General features: G+C 34.9%; 1 protein-coding gene across 1 annotated transcript; it reads right to left on the bottom strand.

Moving 5' to 3' along the window:
- Positions 1-1,114: 1,114 nt before the first annotated feature.
- Positions 1,115-13,014, bottom strand: LOC104244401 (4-coumarate--CoA ligase 2). The gene is made up of 6 exons (XM_009799810.2): positions 12,384-13,014; positions 11,689-12,156; positions 10,747-10,945; positions 3,672-3,885; positions 2,987-3,089; positions 1,115-1,463 (listed from the first exon to the last, which is right to left on the bottom strand). The coding sequence occupies exons 1-6, from the start codon at positions 12,906-12,908 to the stop codon at positions 1,344-1,346; spliced, it is 1,629 nt and encodes a 542-aa protein (XP_009798112.1). The 5' UTR covers positions 12,909-13,014; the 3' UTR covers positions 1,115-1,343.
- Positions 13,015-23,752: the final 10,738 nt, after the last annotated feature.

The raw sequence follows: 23,752 nt of genomic DNA, 5'->3' as shown, positions 1-23,752 counted from the left end.
TGGACAGTGTTTCGCTCCGTTGATTGGCTTGTAGGAGATTCAGTTTGTGCAGACGAGGTAGTTAGGTATGTTCCCTTATGTAGACATTTGGAAAAAACATGGCCCAATTTCCGTATTGTTAACATAAAAAACTTTCCACTCATAAAATATTTGTTGTTTATGATAACCAATGAGGACGAAGGGTACAGCTGGCTCTTCCACTGGCATTTCTATACATAATCTTGCATAGCGTGCCCTTAGGGTTGAGGAAGTGGCATTTCTATGCATTCATCGATTTTTAAAAACCTACCCATCTTATTCCCTATTTTCTATAGGATTATACGATTTTTAAAAACCTACCAATCTTATTCCCTATTTTCTCTAGGATTATACCATCTTAGAACTCGATTGATAGTTATGGTTAGCGAACGCACACGGCTGTCAGTGAAACTTCACTTTAGATGCTTCGACGTTTGGTTCCCATCATTGAAGTGAGAGGAAGTGACCGAAAATAAGCCAAGGACCATAGTGCAAAACTTTGAACATACTTTCCTCTTTGCTAAATTTTGTTATGTAATAATCAGCCCCTAAATCAATTAATGAAAATTTTGTCGTAATTTTTCATAGTTCTTGGATCTTTTTTTTTTTTTTTTTGAGTAGATGATTTTGTATTCTCTTCCCATGAAGTTTGATGATACCTGAGAATTCCCATGGATAATAGATACATTGAAGATCCTACAGTTGAACTTGACAATCCCCACATGCTATAGGCACTTGATAGGTTGGACCATCTTTTTGTAGTTGTAATTTGTAGTAATCACTTGTTTGAGCGAGTACATTTATTAAGGTACCATGTTCGCCTGCTATTAATTTGTCTTTAAAACTCGGGCCAGGCATGGTGATGTCTAGGCTTTGGATTTTTGGTGCAATGTCCGGGGTTTGGGAGGGATTAGGTGCGAGGGGTTTAGATCTTGCATGGGAGATTGGTGCAGTGAGAAGCAGGAGAATATTTATTTCTATTGGAAAAAGTTACTCCAATGTTATTTAATCTACTACTCGAGTAAATAAACACGCATGCATTCAAGGGGGTTTATAGTGGAAAAAACTTAAAAATTCCACCAGTAAATGCATGATATGAATAAAATAATACCAAAAAGACATTTAAAAAATTGAAGTTCTTACAGTCAAATTTACATACATTTTCCTCCTTTTGCCAATTCGGTAAATTAATTCTGACCGAAGAGGCACGTAGTTGAAGGTACAATCAAAAGAACATATTATGTAACATTTTAATAAAAAATAAATTGTCTTCAATGGCGAACTGGTTATAGTTATTGCCACTATTAAAGCTAAAACTGAAAGTATTAATTTGGAAGCCCAGCAGCCAGTTTAGCTCTCAAATCTTTTCGAAGGATTTTGCCAGATGGAGATTTAGGAACAGCATCCACGAAAAATACCCGCTTTATCCTCTTATAAAATATCACCTGGAAATACCATTTAAAATATGAAATTAATGATGAACTATTTTAACTCATCGAGGAGAAGTAAAATAAACCTGATTAAACCATAATACTCCGTCCGTCCAAGTTTTCTTTTACCACCCCTCTAAGCAAGGGTGTACGGACCGGATTGGTTCGATTTTTATCAAAACCAAACCAAACTAACTATATCGGTTTGGATTGGTTCGGTTTTGTCGGGTTTTTTTTTTACATGAATATTATTTCAATCTTACTTTGTTAAAATTATAGATAAAGCTTTGATAAGTGAATATATGTTTAGTAAATATGGAAAAAAAATGACAAACATATGATCTATTAAAATATTTTTATGGGAGAACTTATTTTAGTAACACATGATAGTTATTTTCTTAGTCGTCTAACAATAATTTTCCGTTAATTTACACTTTCAAGGTTAATACATGAGAGGATCTCAAATATTTCTACATTTTCTAAAGAAAATTCACTATAAAGTCTTAAAAATATAAATAAAATTTTTATATTTATATGTCGGTTTGGTTCAGATTTTTTTACTCAATACCAAACCTAGTCGGGTTTTTTTAATCAGTTTGATTTGATTTTTCGGTTTGGTGCGGTTTTCCGGTTCGGTTTGAACACCCCTACCTCTAAGTGTAAAATAGGTATAAGATGGTAAATTATCCATTGATCTTCCAAATTGGACAAGTAAAAGTAATGGATAAATTCAAAAATAGTCATATTTACAAGTTGTCATTCAAAAATAGCCGCAGTTTCAAAGGTATCGAAATTTAGCCATTTTTCATGTAAAGATAAATCTAAACGAAAACACTGTTCAAAATCCAGAAAAATACTCCAACATAATATACTGTACTGAAACTCCAGTCTAATATACTGGAGTTTGGAGCACCGGTGCTCCAGTCTCCAGAATGTTATACTGGACCCAGCAAAGTATACCGGTCCAGCATAATATGCTGGAAGTTCATACACAGGTGCACAGACCTCCAGTATATTATGTTGGACCGAACTCTGTTGCAGCAAAATAGTGGTTATTTTTCAATGACTTGGCAAACGATGACTATTTTTGAAAGACCAGTCCGAAAACTAGCTAGACCGTGCTATTTTAACTAAAAAAAAGACATTTATTTTTAGTACAATGGATAAGTAAACTTGGACGGAGGGAGTAGTTATTAACATGAGATTAAAGAAATTCTACTAAATAAAAGTTTTTTGGGGCAAGTGCACAGATAGACATTCTCACGAATGCTATTTAGAGGTTAGCCGGTACTTATTTTGCCCTGAAAATTTAAACTAAAAATCTTAACTTCAGGACAACTCAGAACATTTTTGTCCTAAAAAATTAAATTGAAAAATCGAAATTCAGGACGTACTTGGCCTCTTAGTGATTATACTTGAAGGCCAAATAAAAATATAGTATCTAAGCTAATTTGTTTTAGGAAGGAAATATTCCCAAATTGTTTTGTCATGTGAAAATAAAAGAATTGATAAAAACAAAAAAATTCAATGAAACTAACCTGCTTTGAGATGAAATCCTTGACTTCATCTTCAGTAATGGTGGATCCACTGGATCTAACAACAAAAGCCACTGGAACTTCTCCCGCTTGTTCGTCTTTCATGCTGTGTCATGGAAATAGTTCAGAGATGATTCGAATTCAAATAGTCGTCGCTATATTACAGGTTCACTTGAATTCCATAATTTTCGTTCAAATCTTGTATATTTAATAAGAATTTACTAAGGACCTGTTTGTCCATAAATATTTTTTTCTTTTTTTTCGATTTTTTTTTTCAAAAACGTTTGTCCATAGAATTTTGTAAATTTTTTCGAAATTTTTCGAAAATGAGTTTTTCAAAAACCAAAAGGTGTTTTTTATCATTTTTTCAAAATTTTCAGAAATTTTTGATTCTTCACTCACAAAACTGTAATATTTTTTTATGTGAAATGCATGTCAAAAATAATTTTAAATTTCAAATAACAATTTTCAATTTAAGTTTAAATACTACTTCTTTTTTTTCTTTCAAAAATTACAATCTTTATATCTAAACGCCTACTAAATATTTATAAGTATTTTGACCGTGAATTTAATTATTTTATTATATTAACTTAAGGTCGTTATTGAAACTCATAAACTCAAATCCTGGATCCGCTTATGTTACTACATAGCGCACATAAAAATGAAGCACAAAATTAGTGAGACTTACGGGACAACAGCAGCATCAGAAATGTTGGGATGGTTGAGAAGGAGAGCTTCGAGCTCAGCAGGTGCAACTTGAAATCCTTTGTATTTAATCAGCTCCTTCAATCGATCCACAATAAAAAGCTCGTCGTCATCATCAATATAGCCAATGTCACCTGTATATAACCATCCTTCTTTGTCTATTGTTCTTGCTGTGGCCTCTGGATCATTCAGGTAGCCTGCGTTTAATATTAATTAGTTTGACAATTTTAATTTCACATCAACAACAACAATATCAAGTCCAGTATAATATCATAAGAGGTCTGGGAAGGGTAATATATACGCAGACCTTACCCCTAATTAAGAAGGTAAAAAAATTATTTTCGACAGACACTCGGCTCAAGAAAAGATGAAAAAAGAGAAAAAGCAGCAACAACAGTACGATCGTAAAAAATCAAAGAAAAAGACAATAATAGAATTCTACAAATAAGAAAATACAAGAAGACACTAATACTACCCGACTGAAAAGAAATGCGCTCAATTATCTATTAAATTCTCGACTTCCGGACCCTCTTGACAAGGGTAATATTTTTGATAAGCCGAAGCATCGTCATGTCTTGTCTAATCAATAATTTTAGTTTCACATTAATTACATTAAATCGAAGATGTACAAAGAATTAAAAGAATGATTTATTTAATGTAGACAATAGTTTTGATGACTTCATTGAGCATTAGAATTGGTAGGTAAAGCTATTGAGCCAAAAGAAGAAAAAAACAAAAATCATCAGTTCCACCACTCTACTTGATGAGTGACTGAATTTTTTTAGTAGAACGGGTCAATATATCCATGTTCATGTGCTCAAGTATGTTGTGCTATTGGCCCACAAATTTTCGGCAGGTAAAAGATGGTAGTCTACTTTTTTTTATTTTATTGGGTAGCCTACTTTACGATACTACCCTGTAGTTTCAAGTTTCAACCCTGTAGGCACACGTAGTTCAACTCTTGTGACGCTTTAATAGTAGTACCTAAAACACTCGAGTTTATTGTCGTAAGTCGTGCCATACACAAGGATTAATTGCACCAAATCTATAATCAAGTGGAGACACCTTGAATGAAGGGTGTCATCCCATTAAAAAAATTAATTAAATACATAATTATACATACGTGAATAATGTTTGTTTTTTTTCAAAAAGCATTTTGCCCTTATTACTTGGTTGAGTTATCGTAAGAGTGTTTAAACTAGGGTTGTTCATTCGGATCGGATATCCGAAATCCGAACCGATCCATTCAATTTTGAATTTCGGATTTCGGATTGGATCGGATTTCGGATTATGTTTATTAAAATTTCGGATTTCGGATTGGTATATTTTAATCCAATCCAATCCGAAATCCGAAATTATTAGGACATGTTTGGTATATTTTAATCCAATCCAATCCGAAATCCGAAATTATTAGGACTATGTATAAATACTACACTTAAATTTACATCAACCTCCAAGTTATTACTTTTACAATTGCTAGATTTAGCTATATTGGCACCATAGTACTCTCATAATTGCATAAACATGAATTTTTCTTAATGTATTGCATCTTTTACAAAGAAAATATACATATTAGTTTAACTTTGAGGCATAATAATACGATCCGATATCCGATCCGATCCAAACTTTAGAATCCGATCCGATCCGATATAATTCGGATCGGATTCGGATTGCATTTTCTAGAATCCGAAATCCGAAATTCGAATCCGAAATATGCTAAATCCGATCTGATCTGATCCGTGCACAGCCCTAGTTTAAACTCCCGCTATGCGCAGGATCCGGGGAAGGGCTTCTATATACACAGTATAATTTTTCGACGAATGATAGTCAATTGACCACCCTTAGAACTAGGGGTGTACAAACCGAACCGGAAAACCGCACCAAACCGAAAAGTCAAACCAAACGAGTAAAAAACCCGACTAGGTTTAGTTTGGTTTGGTTTGGTATTGAGTAAAAAAACCCGAACCAAACCGACATATAAATATATAATTTTTATATATACTTTTAAGATTTTATGTAGAATTTTCTTTAAAAAAATGTCCAGAAATATTTGGGATTATTTTACGGGATATAATATTTAATATTATATGAAGTGTTTCATATTTATTAACCTTATATAATATATTGTATGATTACTTTATCATCAAGTGTTACTGAAATGTGTTAAACTGCAGGATTGCGTATAGGTGTTCGTAACACGCAGCGGAAGACAATAACAATCCTAGGAAGATCTTATCATGTTTAAAATTTATTTACATGCCAAAGTTCGGATCTAAGACGTACCTGGTAAAGAGTGTCTCGTTTCAAAATCTCTTCGATAGTGCGAAGACTCTATGTATATCCACACCGACACCGATCATTGCTATCAATTCTTTGATCAATGAAACCCGCGAACAAATTAAACGAAATATTTTGTTGAAATTTTTCTCAAAAACTTCAAATAAAATAGAAGAACAACAAACTAAGTTTTCTTGTCAAGAATATTTCTTGGTTTTTTTGTGGCTTCTTAAAAATTATATCACTTGTTCACCTTCTTGTTTTTGGGTGAAGTACGATATCTATATATATATACTCAAGCACCAAATTATTAATTTATGTTAAGAAACACATGAAGACCGTTGAGGATCAAAAATCAAAATTGGATTCTTATAATTTTATATTGTAAAATACAAATCTTATTCATAATAGGACAAAGTAGCCAACAAATCCTTTTGACCTTATACATAAACTACTAATCTCATTCTTTGAATTTGATAGCCGACGTGAAGATGTTGTCCAATTCTAAATTGGACTTTTCTTTCCAAAAAAAAATGAGGCTGTCGAAAAATTAAACTTTGCATATTCAATTCCAATTTGGATTCTAAAATCCTTGTTGATATTTTACTATAGAAAATGACATCCCATTCTTAAAAGGATATCACGTTGCCAGCGAGTCCTTTTATGGACGTTTACTTTGTTAATCCAATTCGAAATTGGATTCAATCAAAATACCAAGATTTGGCTATCTGAACAGTTTTCCATGAAAGACTTGGGAGAAGCGGCTTATATATTAGGAATAAAGATCTATAGAGATAGATCTAGGAAGCTGCTTGGACTTTCCGAGTCTTTGTACATTGATACCATCTTAAAGAGATATAACATGGATAATTCCAAAAGAGACTATCTACCGATAGGTACTGGAATTACTCTCAGTAGGGAGGATTGTCCTAAAACACCTGAAGAGAAAGAACGCATGAGTAGGATCCCATACGTTAGTGCAGTGGGAGCTATCATGTATACCATGACATGTACACGTCCTGATGTGGGTTATGCACTTGGAGTGACTAGCCGATATCAGGCAAATCCTGGTGAGGAACATTGGAAGGTGGTGAAGACCATTCTTAAGTACTTAAGAAGGACTAAAGACCAATTCCTCATCTATGGAGATTCTGAGTTGAAACTTGAAGGTTACACTGATGCAAGTTTCTCTTTAGATAGAGATAATAGAAAATCTACTTCTGGTTATGTATTCACCTTAAATGGTGGTGCGGTGAGTTGGAAAAGTTCCAAACAAGCTACATTAGCTGATTCAGTAACTGAAGCAGAATACATAGCAGCTAGTGAAGCTGCTAAGGAAGCTGTATGGATGAAAAAGTTCTTAACTGAATTTGGTGTGGTTCCTTCAATAGAAGGTGCGGTTCCACTGTTGTGTGACAATACTGGAGCCATTGCTCAAGCAAAAGAACCAAGATCATACCATAAATCCAAACACGTTATGCGAAGGTATCACTTGATAAGAGAGATCATTGAACGTGGAGACGTCGAGATTCAAAAAGTTGATGGAAAAGAAAATGATGCAGACCCATTCACTAAAGCTCTTGGCGCAAAGGAGTTTGACAAGCACAAGTGAAAATTCGGAATGAAGTACAAGAGCGATTGGCTCTAGTGCAAGTGGGAGATTGTTAGGGATATAGTAGATATGCCCTAGATCTAATATCATATTTGATGATTTGAACATATTTTTGTGAACATTATTTGATATGAAATATATATATGGCACCTGATATTTTTTATCATATTTATTAATTAATTATTTGATTAATTTGATAAGGTCTTTGATTAAATTTTGAGATTTGTCATTGTGATATAGATCATGATAATGAGAGCAAAGTCTCTTATAATTTAATCTAAATTTGTTCTTGATCGTAGGATTATTAACTTTGACATTAGTAATCCGGTTAGATCAATATTTATGTGATCGTCTTTATGGGATAAAGATTAGTTGATCTCATTAACTAAATCACATAGATAGATGATGCATATAGAGATATGATCATTGAACCGACTCATTGGATAAATCCTAATGGTTAGAATTACCATAAACTGTCAATAGGATATTCTCTTGAAGAATGTGATGTAAGAGTTTCCTTTGACCTGAGATCGCTATAGTAATTGACAAGTTATTTATTGTGCTTTGATACCAGACACCTATGGCCATAGGACGATAGTTGAAAGGATATTGGGTACGATTAAATACTTGTAGAATTAGTGATGGATCAAGATGAAATCTATCAACTCTTGGTAATGAATTTAAGCTCCATGTTGTCATGAATTATAAATGACCAAATTAAAACCTTGGCCAGGGCAATTGAATGAAAGAAGAAGTGAGTTTCTTAGGTCATTCAATGGTCGATTATATTTGACATAAACACATAGTTGGTCGCCTATTAAGATTTGACAGTTGAACCATATCCTAGGGTGATCCAAAGTTATAAGGACAGAAGGAATTACTACATTATTCTTCTACTGGTTCTTGAGAGTAAATTGTATACTTCATACTATTCGGTCGTTAAGGAGTGTTGCTAGACGCCACCCTTGATTAGTATATTGATGTGATCAATTTACTACCGATTTAGTATTGAACCTATGGGGTCGCACACTTACGAGGGTTCTGATCTTTGCTAAAGGATTAATTAACTTATTATTTGATAATTAAATTAAGGAATTTAATTAGTCAAATAGATTTAGTTATTAGTCCAAATGAAATATTATTATATTCTTTGCTAGCACAGAGGATATAATTAATATTGTGAACAAATTGAAGTTTCTATTTGAAATAAAAAATTAAATTATATCTCTTGGTTGAAATATATATGTGATATATATACCAAATATTTATTTATATAAAATATTAATGGAAGTCTTTGATTGAATCCAATTTCGAATTGGATTAGCAAAGTAAACGTCCATAAAAGGACTCGCCGGCAACGTGATATCCTTTTAAGAATGAGATGTCATTTTCTATAGTAAAATACCAACAAGGATTTTAGAATCCGAATTGGAATTGAATATGCAAAGTCTAATTTTTCGGCAGTCATTCATTTTTTTTTTGGAAAGAAAAATCCAATTTAGAATTGGACAACATCTTCACGTCGGCTATCAAATTCAAAGAATGAGATTAGTAGTTTATGTATAAGGTCAAAAGGATTTGTTGGCTACTTTGTCCTATTATGAATAGGATTTGTATTTTACAATATAAAATTATAAGAATCCAATTTTGATTTTTGATCCTCGACGGTCTTCACGTGTTTCTTAACATAAATTAATAATTTGATGCTTGAGTATATATATAGAGATATCGTACTTCACCCAAAAACAAAAAGGTGAACAAGTGATATAATATTTAAGAAGCCACAAAAAAACCAAGAAATATTCTTGACAAGAAATTGTTAAGATCTACTAAATTGTTATACCTTTTTCGAATGTGAAGTGATTATTATTATTTAGGTATCATATTGATTTTTTATGTTTAATTACTAAATTCAGTTAACCTTGAAAGTGTACATCAATGAAATATTATTGTCAGACGTCTAAAAAAAATAACTATTATGTGTTACTAAGAAAATTCTCTCATAAGAATATTTTAATAGATAATATATTTGTCAATTTTTTATATTTTTACTAAACATATATTTACTTATCAAAAATTTAACAAAGTAAGATTGAAATAATATTTAAGTAACGAAAAACCCGAAAAATGCGACAAAACCGAACCAATCCAAACCGATATAGTTGGTTTGGTTTGGTTTTGATAAAAACTGAATCAACCCGGTCCATGTACACCCATTAAAACAATGTGACTTCGCCCCTGCCCATATAATATGTCATCGTTTAAAAAATAATACAAAGTAAAGATTAATTTGAAATATAAGGTATAGCTTTAGAACCACCCTAGTCCTAGAACACAAATTTGTGCTTAATTACATCATTGTCTATGATTGTACCATTTTGAAAGGAAAGAGGAGAAATGAGTGGAGCACTAGAAGATAAAACTATGTGTGGATGTAAGAAGTTGGCACCCTTTTAAAGTTTTGGTGGATGAATGTAGGTTACATATTATTTTTCAATTTTCTATTGAAAAATGAGTAGATAATGGGTGTCAAACTCAAAATAAAATTGACCGTTTACCAAACGGGACAAGTCACGTAAAATGACCAATATTTGAATCCTCCAATTAAACTCCAAACTCCACCAAAATTTACGATAACCCTAAATGGAGTGTAATTTTATTTTCATTATTTTATGTTGTTTATAGCTCTACTGCCCGCGAATTTTGATGGACGAGATTAGTTCCATATATTTCAAGAAAAGAGACAACCAAAAAAGAAAAGACAGATAAATATACATGAATATCACTAGGTTTCTGACATAGTATTTGTCTACTTTTCTGTAGTTCGTACATTCTCTTACTCATAAATGTCGTATTTTTTGTCACCTACCAGTGGAATTCTTGTTCGTTGGTATATACTTAAAAGAAGTTATATATATGTGTGTGAGAGACATGAGGTAGTGACAAATACCTAATTTAAAACCAATCTTAATTAAATTAATCAGAAAAATGTGCCGATCCAAAAAGTTGTTTATTAAAAAGATTTAATTTACAGATTACTCGTGTTCTAATGGACTTAAGAGCAAGCAACTTGTTATAACATGTTAAACTTTATTCATATATACAAAAATTATTTTTTGCTGTTAATGTATATAAGTTAAATCAGTAATTTAAATATAGTAATGCGCACCTTTCATGATTTGGTCTCCTCTTATGCAAATTTCTCCAGATTGATTCCTGGGAAGAGAATTACCAGTTTCAGGATCCACAATTTTCATCTCAGCATTTCTCACAACTGTCCCACATGCCCCTGATTTTATTTCAAAGGGTTCTTTTGCAAATGCCAAGCACATTGCCAACACTGGTCCAGCTTCTGTCATACCATAACCCTATAAATTTTAAACGAATCACATCAATCGCTATTATTTTTTCTCTATTTGATAATTTCTTAATATTAACCAAGTGCCTTTGTATATATAACTCGAGAAATCACTATCTTATGTGTCTTAAATTATTATATATATGGATAAAAAAGTACAATCAGTATTCATTTCCAAGTGGCAGGTGCTATTAGTATGCATTTCTAAGAAAAGGGCAGTTGCTTTATTGCAATATTTTCTAATTGATGGCCTTTTCTCAGCAATTTGAGATTAGACGTTTACCAACCACAAGGAAATGTGTAGGAAATATCAGAAAATTCTAAAATAAGAAAGACATAAGATGTGTTCTGCTAGTTAGTGAACAAGAGACGAAAAGCCTTACATGTGAAATACTGAATCTCTATATTAATGTAAGAATATTCAGTATTTAAGCAACCATGTGCATTGAGATCTGACTTTTGAGTAAGTAACATGGAAATCAACTACTAATACTATATGAAGACGAAAAACGCCAGTCAAGATAGGTACGATTTTGAAGGGAACTTTGTACCGACGGTAAAACTGTCTCCGGATTACTTATATGTAACGAGTTCGAGCCATGGAAGCAGTCACTAATACTTGCATTAGGGTAGACAGTCTATATAACACCCCGTGCAACCCTTTTCCTGACCCTCGTGAAAACACGCACGATGCGTTGTGTACTGGACGACACGTTAACCTAGGTTGATTTGGCTAGGATATGAGAATCTTACCTGACCAAGTTTAGCATTAGGAAATTTGGCTCGAACAGTGTCTTCAAGCTCCTTTCCTAATGGTGCAGCCCCAGACATGACAGTTCTTACTGATGAAAGATCATAATCATCAACCATAGGACTCTTAGCAATGGCCAAGACAATAGGCGGTACAAACGGCCCTATTGTCACCTTGTAATTTTGTATCAACTCCAAGAATGGAACAATATCAAATTTCTGCATAATCAAAATCGCTGCTCCAACCCTTAATCCACAAAGCAAAACGGAGTTGAGGGAATAGATATGAAACAAGGGCAAGACACAAAGCAACACGTCCTCGCTATGGATATACAAATTCGGATTTTCACCATCGACTTGTTGTGCCACGCTTGTGACAAGTCCCTTGTGTGTCAACATCACTCCTTTAGGTAATCCAGTCGTCCCAGAGGAGTAGGGCAACGCCACCACATCATCGGGTTGGATTTCTACCTGCGAGACATATTATAATTAAGTAACTAAAAACGTACTTTCTCTAAAAAGAATTCAATAATGCGATCACACGATTCAATATAGTAGCAGAGCAAATAAAGACTCTGGGTCCAATCAAATTACATGCGCCTTGAGACATAATATAATATAATTAAGTAACTAAACATGTACTTTTCTAGCTAATATCCGAAACTTTTAAATAAGATGATCACAAACTTATCACTGACCTCAGGAATATCGTGCTCATCGGCCTGAGTTAGCACGGAGAAGTGGAGACAACCCTCCGGTGCCGAGTCGATGCATATGATCTTAACATCATTCTCCAAAGCATAATCTTTCACTTTGTTAACATGACACGCTTGTGTGACAATGATCTTAGCACCAGAAGCCTTGACTTGCTTCACAACCTCAGCGGCCGTAAACAAAGGATTGGCCATTGTAGAAATAGCTCCAAGGTACGATGCACCAATGAAAGCAAACACAAATTCTGGGGAGTTAGGCAATAGGATCATGATTGTATCCTTTTGTTGGATCCCTTGTTTGTGAAGACCAGCAGCAACTTTTCTTGAACTGAGTTCAACATCAGCATACGTATAAATTTGTTTGTTGGCTCCATTGATTAAACAAGGTCGAGAACTGAACTCTGAAATGTTTTCAAAGCAGTAAGAGTGTAAAGGAAGATGATTAGGGATGTAAATATCAGGGAGTTTTGATCTGAAAATTATATCGCCATGTTTTGTATCTTTCTCCATCGGTAAAAGCAGTTTGAAAAAATGGACACGCTAAGAGCAAATAAAAGTGTTTAGACTTTTAGGTGTCCTGAAGATGAATGTTCAAAGGTTGAATATAAATACGAGTATCTGTTGTTGTTGAAGACGTCAAGCCAAATGAGGGAGTTGGTGAGAAGGACTTGATTGGAATTTAAAGTTGTTTAGGGGCAATATGGAAAAAAAAAAATCTATTATCTTTGGGATATCAGAAATGTGAGAATATGAAGAGGTTTGGTTGGTGAAAGTGGTTTTCCTGAAGGGGAATGGGGTCCCATAATTAGGTGGTGGGGAAAGGGTTGGGGGAGGGGGGTACTCAAAGTTGACCTTTGAAAATGTAGACTTTTTCCACGTAATGATTTTCACCTACCGCAATATGCCGGAATGGGGTTGTTGACGGCCTCTGGACGGCCGGACGGCGACACTTTCACCTACTGATTTGCATATATAACTTTAGTAATGTGATAAATGCGTTTAGTTTTATATAGCTCCTTGTATATTATTTGTTACACTAAAACATGATTAATAACCTACGGACACGCACCAAAACATGATGATTATAATAATAACAACAAATTCAGTTTTATCCAATAAATGGGGTACGAGGAGGGTAATGTATACGCACATTTTACCTTTAACTCATAGAAATAGAAAAGCGATTTCCGATAACCTACGGACACCAAAATTTGATTAATAACCTAAAAATGTCTTAGGTACTGATTTATAATGGAGTTTCAGGTGTTTTGTTAATTGGTATACTTATTTGGTAGTAGAACATTACCGGCTAAATTGCACTAATAGTGTAAATGCGGAGCCTTTCCAGCAATGGGTTAATGCTACCAATTACCTAGTGCAAATCCACAAGTAAAATTTAGGGAGCAATAAGTCAGCGCACATAATTTAATTAAATCCTTTATGAGTGTAACGAAGTTGGACTTAGTATATATGCTTGGTTTAGCCCAGGTTATATATGTTATGAAATTTAATTTTCATCCGGTAGCCCACAACTTAAAACAACGGTTTTAATATTTTAAATTTCAATTTTTCTGTTTCTTTTTCTCTCTCTTCCTCACGCTTTTCTCAGAGACGAAGGTAACTGACCTCCATTGTTGGGTTCAAGTACTTTTTCGAGCTTTCACTCTTATTTTCAGGTAATTTTCGTTTCATTTTATGCTTTTACCACAGTTTTGGTTTTGAATTTTGTTTTATTTTTAATTTTTTTTCTTTTCTGATTATGCCTATTTTCTTTACAATGTTGTTGTATTTTTCGTTTGATTTTGTGTTCCTTCTATATATTTTCGTTCTGGGCTTAAAGTTGAGATTTCAGTTTGCATGCTTTGTTATTTCGACTTTTAGGGTAGAATTTTTTATTTTTTGATTTTTGTTACAATTTGGAAAAATTGGCATCTGCTTTGTGTTCATGGCCTTTATTTTTGGTTTGATTTTTGTGTTTTCTTTCACTTGTCTTCACTTTTGTTAAAGCTTTGGTTATTTGTTTTAGTGTAGAAAATGCGTTCAAAAATACCTGTTTCTAAAAGCAAAATGAAGGTTGCTGGAAAAGGCGTTAAGTTCGATTTTGCGAAAAGATTGAGGGACTTGCCCTCAAACCCTGATTCTAAAGCTAATGTGCATGTCCAGGCCCCAGATGATGATGATTTTGAGTCTCCTGCTCCTCCTAAAAACTCGCAACAAGAGAGCAGTCAAATGACTCGTTCGCAAACGAGGAATATTCCCACTCTAGTTAAATCATCGAGGGACTTGCCCTCAACCCCTGCTTCTGAAGTGAATACGCATGTCCAGGCTCCCGATGATGATGATTTTGAGTCTCCTGTGTCACACCTCCTTTTTTCCGCCCCCGCGAGGGGTGAAGGAGTTTTTCCAATTAAAGGACAATCGAAACGGGATTTATTTGTTTATTTCAGAGTCGTCACTTGGGAGATTTAGGGTGTCCCAAGTCACCAATTTAATCCCGAATCGAGAAAAGAATGACTCTGTATTACAGTCCGCGAACCAGAAATCCGGATAAGGAATTCTGTTAACCCGGGAGAAGGTGTTAGGCATTCCCGAATTCCGTGGTTCTAGCACGGTCGCTCAACTGTCATGTTCGGCTTGATGATATGATTTTTATACAAATACGAACTTATGTGCAGATTTTACTCTTTATCGCTTTCATTATTATTATTTATTATTATTTTACAGGGAATTGAAACGTTGTGGAAATGTATCTCGAACCGCGTCACAATCAATGTACTCGTGGTCGTCGACACACTTTGACTCCGTTGAGATTTGGATTTGGGTCATATAAATGTGCACCCGAGTTTAAGAAAATTAAATTATTAAAGGCGTGCCTAGAGCGACTAGCGTATCATTTACTATGGGTAGGGCCGTGAAATTTTACTAAACGGTCCATCCCGAAGTCTAAGCAATTTTAAAACAAATATTTACTGAGGGCCCCGCAATTTTGTATTTTTTATTCGACGAGGCTCATCTCATTCTTATTTTTTAAAGGAATTTGCAACGTCATGGACACATATCTCAAACCACGTCACAATCAATGCACCCGTGATTAGAGACACATTTCGATTCCGCTGAGATTTGGATTTGGGTCACATAAATGTGCACCCGAATTTAAGAGAGTAAGATTAATTAAGATGCGTCCTAAAGAACTAGCGTGTTGTTATTTTGGGTAAGGTCGTGGAGTTCACTAAGCGGCCTATCCCGAGTTCTAAGGAATCGGCACATACATTTTGTGAGGGCCCCGCAATCTATGTGTTTTATTTGGCGAGGCTCGTCTCATTTTATTTAGAATGTCATCCTATAGTGACTATGTTTTCTATTGAGTTTGTCTCTAATAATGAAAGAAGAAGAACGGTTCAACTTTATTTGCATGCTTACAAGTTAGTTATAGTCTGGTTTCGAATATGATTTGCAAAATCCGAATTTGAACCCGTATATGGGCAGCCGTTTAGACATTACGGGCCCAGGCCCAATGTGCATAACGTTTAAACTCGGCCTGGGCCACCCTTATTCCAATTGGGCCTATTCAACTTATTTGATATATGTTTGACATATAAAAAAGGGGGGAAGGGCTGAAATGTGATGTACTGCTTGCCTTAATCAATCCATATTCCTACCAACTTAAAACAGGCCATTTGTTTAAAGAAGGAACTATTGGGTACCTAACATGCTTCTTGACAACACAATAATGAACTAATAGAGTATGGCTACTACAACATTAATCTTTTTTAATTATAAGCAACACATAGAGATTTCCAACTAAATGATATATATAAAAGTTCAGTTACATCACAGCTAACTACATAGTTCTATTAGGGAAAGTAAATTATCATGCAAACAACCTATTTTCAATACATTTTTAAAAGCTAATTCGAAATAACTTCAACCCTTCCAATTTTCTTTGTATTCATGCTTCAAATTTCAGCTTACATTGACAGTGTATCAATCGTGTACCTGGTATAGAAAAGCAAAAGAAGAAGGGGAATGATCAGTGGAGAGCAGTAGTGCACACACAGCAACAGCAACAACAGAAAAACAGCAACACAAAGACATCAATCAGCAGCAACAACCCAACAGTCAGATTTTGGTGATTAACAGCAGACCCAGTAAGAAAATCCAATAATAACCAGTAGGAGGAAACAACAACAGATTTAAACCAAGCAGAAATCCAGTGAACTTTCAGAAAAAACCCAAAATACCCAGCTGAAACAATGTCGTACCAGTAGGGAAACCAAGGAAAAGTAAGCTGAGAACCCAGCAGTGTCCCCAACAAATACAGGCTAAGCAAAGAAGGGAAACAGATGTAGAAAAGCAGACTTCTGATTGTTGTGTTCAGAAATCCAGCCCTCTCTTAACTCTCTATTAAACTGAAATTAGGCTAGCCTATTAAAGGCTTGAAAGCCCAGCCTTGTTTTTGCTTTTCTTTTTATCTCTCAACACTCAAAGCTGTCCAGCTCTCCACTTAACTATCCAGCCCTTAAACTTAACTCTCAAGCCAAAAACTCCCTCAATTTCTGATGTCCAACCTATAAATTTAACTGTCCAGCCCTAATTTCTGATGTCCAACCCTTTTCTTAGCCAACAATAACTCTATTTATAACCTGAAAAAGACCCCCTAAGGTCTGCTTAGAACTTCACAGCCTCTAGGTCTGCCCATATCCTTTAATCCCATGCCTAAGTGTCTTTTATTGATCCCCACTATATTGTTCCCCATTCTTGTCCTATTTGTTTTAACCAAGAGTCATGGGTGTATTATAATATTCACTTAATTCTCATGCTTGTTGTTTTGTTCCCCATTGTCATTAAAATAAGTTTAATCAATGTCCCCTAGGCAGACCCCAGCTTTAACAGCTTGTTAACATGTTACTAAACTCCCAAAATTATCCCTTAACCCTTGCATATTACTGTATTACCCTAACCCTTAACAGTCAGTATATAAGCCCCTCTGGATTTAGCTAACCACTAACTAGTAACTAATCAACTTAAACTCAATACTGATTTTAGGTTGGTCTGTCAGATTTCTATAGCTATATTCAGTTCCTAAACTAAGCTCAACTCAAAATCAGATCACAAACAGGGGTGCTAATCAAATGGCAGGAGTTGGTCATATTGGGAGCCAATCCTGACCAACTCAGAGCCAAACAATGCAAAAACAACAGCCCACAGGCTAAGCTCGAAGCAGTGATGAATAATGAACAGGCTTCTATGAAAATCATGAGGTTACTACCTGAATGAGTAGTCTAATTCACAGACAAACTGAACATATTCCAAAGATTCATTATATGCTAGCATACAGATTTAGATGAGCTACTGTCCTGGCAAACATACATGGTTAATGAGCTACTGTCATGTTTTTCTCTAATTTTCAAACAAATTAATTGATGACACTTATTTAAACGACTATACAAGCTATAATATACAGCAGGCAATCAAATAAAACAACAAAACAAACTAAACACTATCTCAGGGTTCACAAAATTGACAGAAAAATCAGAAACAAACCAAACCAAACAAGAAAGACAGATAGAATCTATAGGAGAACAAAAGAAAAGGGAAAATTACCCCAGGGATTTGAAATTAAAACTGACCCAGGCTCGGACTTGGGATCGACCATTTTTGGGGTCGAATGGACCTTAATCGAGTGTTCTCAACTGAGAACACTTCGACTAAGGTCGATTAGACCCCATGTCGTCTTTTAATTCGGACAGACCTCCACTTTTGGTCTTTTTTAGGGTTCTTGGGGCTCGAATTAGGGCTCGAGCTTTTCTGGTTAGATTCGAACGGAACCAAGGTCATTCATGGGTGAGGAAGGTCAGGAGGTGTTGTGGTATGAGTTTGGGGTCGGTGGGTGTAGATCTAGTTTTTGCTCGAATCTTCGTTGAAGATTCGAGAAGCTGCAGGGTGATTCGAGGTAAACGATTAGTGGATTCGTGTTCAGGGTGGTTGGGTGCATCAGGGGTGTTGTTATGGTAGCCATCGGAGTCCAGGTGGCCGGGTTTATGGTGGAGGAATCCTAACGTGGCTAGGGTTTGGGGGGGGGGTTTGGGGACGAAGGTGAACAGTGGGCGAAGGGGGGGTTTGGTTTGAGGCGTGGGGTGACAGATTGGCCTTATATATGGGGTGGGTGGTTTAATCCTGGCTGCTGTATCAATCAAGATCGATGGCCAGGATTAGGGGAGCTTAACAATATGGTGTCGTTTGGTTAAGCAGGGGGTCGGTTTAAGACGGGAGTGGGTCGGGTCATGAGGGAAGCCAAAGACCGTTGGATCAATGTAGATGAATGGCTCAGATCAACTCGCCTAAAACGGCGTCATTTCGACTTAGCAGGGGCTGCATTGGACCGTTTGATTGGAACGAATCAATGGCTCAGATTGAGGCGCCAAAACGGCATCGTTTGGTGCATCTGAAGGGTCAGGCGATTGGACTGGATCAATGCAATGGATTGGGCCTGATTTTCAATTGAATATTTTGGCCCAAATCCGGTATTTTCTTTCCTTATAATTAAACAAAAATTCCTAAAAACAAAAATTAAACTACACAAATATTAATTAATACCTAACAACAATTATCACACGAATTAAAACATTTAATAAAATTACCATGACAACAAATAGAATAAAAATACATATTTTTGTGATTTTCGCTTTTAAAACCAAATTATGGTTAATTAATTCCTAAATGTACCATTTATTCCTAAATGCATGCAACATGTATCTTTGTATTTTTAACTATAGCAAGGCGAGCATTTACGGACAGAACAATTGTCAAAATGTCACGCAAATTCTCAAGATTGTACCCGAGGGTAACTTGTTTTATTTATTATTTTTTTGATTTCTTTTGGAGTAGTTTTCGTGAAGCAAAAATCACGTGCTCACATCCTGCTCCTACAAAAAAGTTGCAACAAGAGAGCAGTCGAATGACTCGTTCGCAAACGAGTAATACTCCTACTCAGGTTAACATCGTTAGAATAAGGAGTAAGAAATGTGGGAGACCTGAAAAATCAAAAGAAAAGCTGAAAGTTGATTTGGTTAATGAAGATGATGTAGGCCCCAGTGTTAAACCGAAAAGGAGAAAGATCAAGGACGATGGTGACAGTGGTCTTGATTGCATATCGAAAGAACAAAGGTTTGTTATTCGCTGTGAATTGAATGAGAGAAAAACTAAGCTGAATGTATTCCCTATGTTGCTATTAATTTTATACATGCTTATACAATTTCATACAAAGTTATACATTTGTTTATATATCTTTATACAAGTACTGCTACACTGATTTATACATGTTTATACAATGTTTTAGTATAGTTTTTGTTCCTGATCTATTTCTTGTTATTTTTTCATATGCAAGGTTGGAGACTTCTAAATACAACCAGTTGATTATTTCCACAACATGATTAGTTCCCATACCGAGACTGATATTGTTAGCATTTTGAACCAATGTTTGACTGACACGCAACATTCAAACTTATTGTTAATGCATGCAACATGTATCTTTGCTAGTTGTTTTGGGTACTTCTTGGACCTCCCTCAATTTAAAATTCAAACTTATTCATTGTATACTATTGAGGGAAGTCGTCCCAGAACGGGAAAGGGAGTTGTGGGTGAAAATTAATGGTTGTTTGCTACGTTTTGACATTGGAGAGTTTGTTGTTATCACTGGTTTGAAGTGTGTAGAAGACGATGCCACTTTCTATGACAAACCAGATGTTAATAGGTTGCTAAAAGAGTATTTTCCAGGAGATGGAAAAAAGGCTATAACAAGGGGGCAACTTCTTGATCGCTTCAATAAAAAGGACTGGAAGTCGGACGAAGATGCGTTCAAAATGGCCTTGATGATATTTGTCCATCATTTCATATTCTCATATGCCAATAATCATGGTATCAACAAAGATGATTTTGATATCATTGAAAGTGGTCAATATCAGACGTATGCTTGGGAAAAAAAGTTATTTGAAGATATTTTAAAGACAATGAGGGACAGACAGTGTGACTATTTGACAATGTATAGGCTTGGAGTTTGCCACTTGCATTACAAATATGGTTTTTTGAGTGTTGCTTTATGGTTGACAAACATCTAGCTGTTCGCGTTGGCACAAATGTGCCACACATTCTTAATTGGAAAGTCACTGAAACTCCAACATATGCAGATTTGACTGGCAGGGTGATCATGTGTGGTATTGACAAGGTAAACATTTTGTACCATAATACTTCTTCATATATGATTTCAGTTTTTCTTTAAGTATGTATATTTATGAATATGTCACAATTTCCTTTTTCTACTATTGTAATCCAGTTTTTCTTCTTGTAGTTGAACTATAGGAACATTTCCCCTACTCGTGAAGAGATGTCAACTCTGAACATCGACACGCTTTTTGAAGTTAATGCCGATAATGTTGCATCAGGGGAGGTGCCTACTTTTCACACTAATGATTCTGTCGCTGCATCTCCACCTTGTCCTCAGAATATGGAGCAACAGTCTAAACGACCTTATCCTCAGAATATGGAGCAACAGTCTAAACGACATTTTCCTCAGAATATGGATCGACAGCCTAACCCGAATTATGATTCTTTAGTGCGCATTGATCTGTTGAATGTTGAAGTTGAGAAGTTGAGAACTGCTGTTGGAAAGGTACTAGAGCTTTAGCTTTTCTGTAGTTTATCGATACTTTTTGTATATACATGTTTTTTGGTTATAAACATGGTTGTTGATTTACTTCTGTTATTTTTTTTGTTGTAGTTGACTGATACAATTACGACACTCACCGATTATGTAGTTTCTTCCTTTGAAAAAGTATTCAGTTTTCTGAATATGAAGGAAACCAAGAAAACGAAAGAGGATGTTACTGATAAAACCAAATCACTCAGCAGTTATGTCTTCTCTGATTCATCACTCAATATTCCTTCTCTTTCTATTATTTTTTATTAGATTCGTCAGCACGTGTCTGATGACAATACATATGGTCTCGGCGAATTTGATGGCTATCAATATGATATTCTTCCCGACTTTGTCGATCAAGTGAATCAAGATAACGTGCTAGCTGACGAGGGAGTTATTGATGGTGTTGATCATGTTATTCGTTCTGCATTTTATCTTTTTTTGTCTGATTTTTCATTTCTTCATTTTGAAAGTTTTTATTATTGGTTTTCTCTGTCTAAGGGGCAGCAGGTGATGTCAAGGGTGACATATTTTGGGATGACATTGGCGATAAAGATTTAGCTGCGCTACAGATGTCCCAAATTGTGCTTCACAAATCATCCATCATAGATGTAGAAGATGATTACATTTCTCCTAAACAGTCAGTTAGATAGAAAATACCAGCAAAATATGCCAAATCTCCATATTTGCCAGTTTTGATTCGGGGGGCATCAGGATCGACACACAAGATCATTTTTGATATCAAGCATCCTTTCATGATCGAAATTGATGATTTTGATCTATTGTAGCCATTGGCTAAAGAGTTTTGCGCGTTTGTTGATAATGGGATGGATACGAGGCGAAGGTATCTTCACTTTCTTTAATATTTCATGTTCTGATTTTATACTTGTCAATGAAGGTAGTTCTGATTACTTTTTATTTTTTGTGATTTGAAGTGCAAAAAATATATATACCGATGAAGTAAATAAGCTTGCAGAAGCTTTTACTTTTGGCTCGTGTCATGTGACCACGAAGGATTGGTTCCACTCACTTGCGTATTGTGGTCGACCTTTGATTGACACGGTATTTAATAACTTTCTGTTCTAATGCCTTTTTTTATTTGTTGCATATCTTTATTGTTTGAGACCCCATAGTGTATACATAGCTTTGTATAATCACAGTATAAGTTTGTATAACCTTGTATAAATATGTATACCTCTGTATAATAGTGTATAAATTTCTATATTTAAAAAATCTCGTAGTAATGGTTGTTCTGTTTTATTTCTTGTCTTAGCACTTGAATGTCCTCTTTTATTATTTGAGGAAGAGGGAAAAATATGGGCCGAGTGTTGCCATGTGGTTTACTACAACCGACTTTGCCTTTGGTAACAAAATCAACTCCCTGTATAAAGATTTCAAAGTGAATCAAGATGCTTCAGTGATTCCTGAAGGGCATGATATAGAAGAGTACATTAGAGGATATTATTGTGATGCAAATGTATCGTGGCACACTGTTGACTACGTCTTATTCCCTATCTATGTGAAGCGCGGAAGAGCAAAATTGGGCCATTGGGTTTTGGGGTTGTTTACGTTCATAGATAGGTGCATCCACATCTGTGAGTCTAATCGTGAAGCTATTAATGATAGACTTGCTTTGGATGCTACATTACCTTATGCAATTCTGATACCTTACTTCTTGAAGAGTTCTGATTTTTATGTCGAGAAGAAGGGCATTGATTGGAGCAATGGTGCATATACCGATAAATCCCATTCTGATGCTTTGCAGATTAATCTGGTTAATAATGTGGCCCAACAGTTCAAATGGTAGGTTAATCTCAATTGTTTTACTATTTTACTATTAGTGTACCTATTTGAATCTAATTTGTTTCTTTTTAATTTCAGTGATTGTGGTGCTTTTGTTGCTAGATTTACTGAGTATTTCATCCTTGGTAAGGAAATTCGAAAAGATAATTTTGACATTGAGACACTTCGCACCAGGTGGGAATCTCTGTTGTGGGATTATGGAAGGAAAAAATAATAGTCCGGTGCAATTAGTGGTGATGAAATCACATGGAGACTTTTCAGGAAGAGGAAGAGGGGACGACCGAGAAAGTAGTTTTGTTTTTTCCATTTTACTGTAGTTTTTCTATGTATCAGGAGTTGTTGCCTAGTTTTGTCTAAGTACTATTCTGCTACTTGTGAGATAACCTTAAAGGATATTATAGATGTTTTATTTTTGTGTAATTTGTGGTAGTCATTACACATTGTGGCTGTGAATGAATTACATTTTAATGAATATTTCAGTTGCTTTTGTCCTTTAACAAAGTATGTATTTTCATTATGGTTGCAGTTTTGTTAATGTAACAGGGTTTATACATATGTATACAATAACATACATAGTTATACAAACTTATACAAACTTACACTCTCATTTATACATATGTATACATATAATACCATTGATTGTTTGCAGTTCTGTTTTGTATTTGTACAATCTATCAATATATTTAGCACCATTAAAAACAACAAGACACTATTATTGGATAATCAAAACATGTATAATGAAACATCTCAATTGCTTGTGAAACTGAACTACTCAACATTTGTAACTCTATTGTTTGTGAATCTTAGCTACTTAACATGATAAAAATGTAATAGGAAGTGTTATGTTTCCAACTAT

The sequence above is a fragment of the Nicotiana sylvestris genome, chromosome 6 (assembly GCF_000393655.2).
Source record: "Nicotiana sylvestris chromosome 6, ASM39365v2, whole genome shotgun sequence".
In the NCBI taxonomy this organism is placed as follows: domain Eukaryota; kingdom Viridiplantae; phylum Streptophyta; class Magnoliopsida; order Solanales; family Solanaceae; genus Nicotiana; species Nicotiana sylvestris.
This window is presented reverse-complemented; position numbering and strand designations above follow the sequence as displayed.

Excerpts from the sequence above, each read along its gene's own strand:
- LOC104244401 (XM_009799810.2), bottom strand. The coding sequence starts at position 12,908 with ATGGAGAAAGATACAAAACATGGCGATATAATTTTCAGATCAAAACTC. Across the intron at positions 10,946-11,688 it reads CTAATGCTAAACTTGGTCAG|GGTTATGGTATGACAGAAGC; the intron begins GTAAGATTCTCA and ends TAAAATTTATAG. Across the intron at positions 3,886-10,746 it reads AGGAGACCAAATCATGAAAG|GCTACCTGAATGATCCAGAG; the intron begins GTGCGCATTACT and ends TATTAAACGCAG.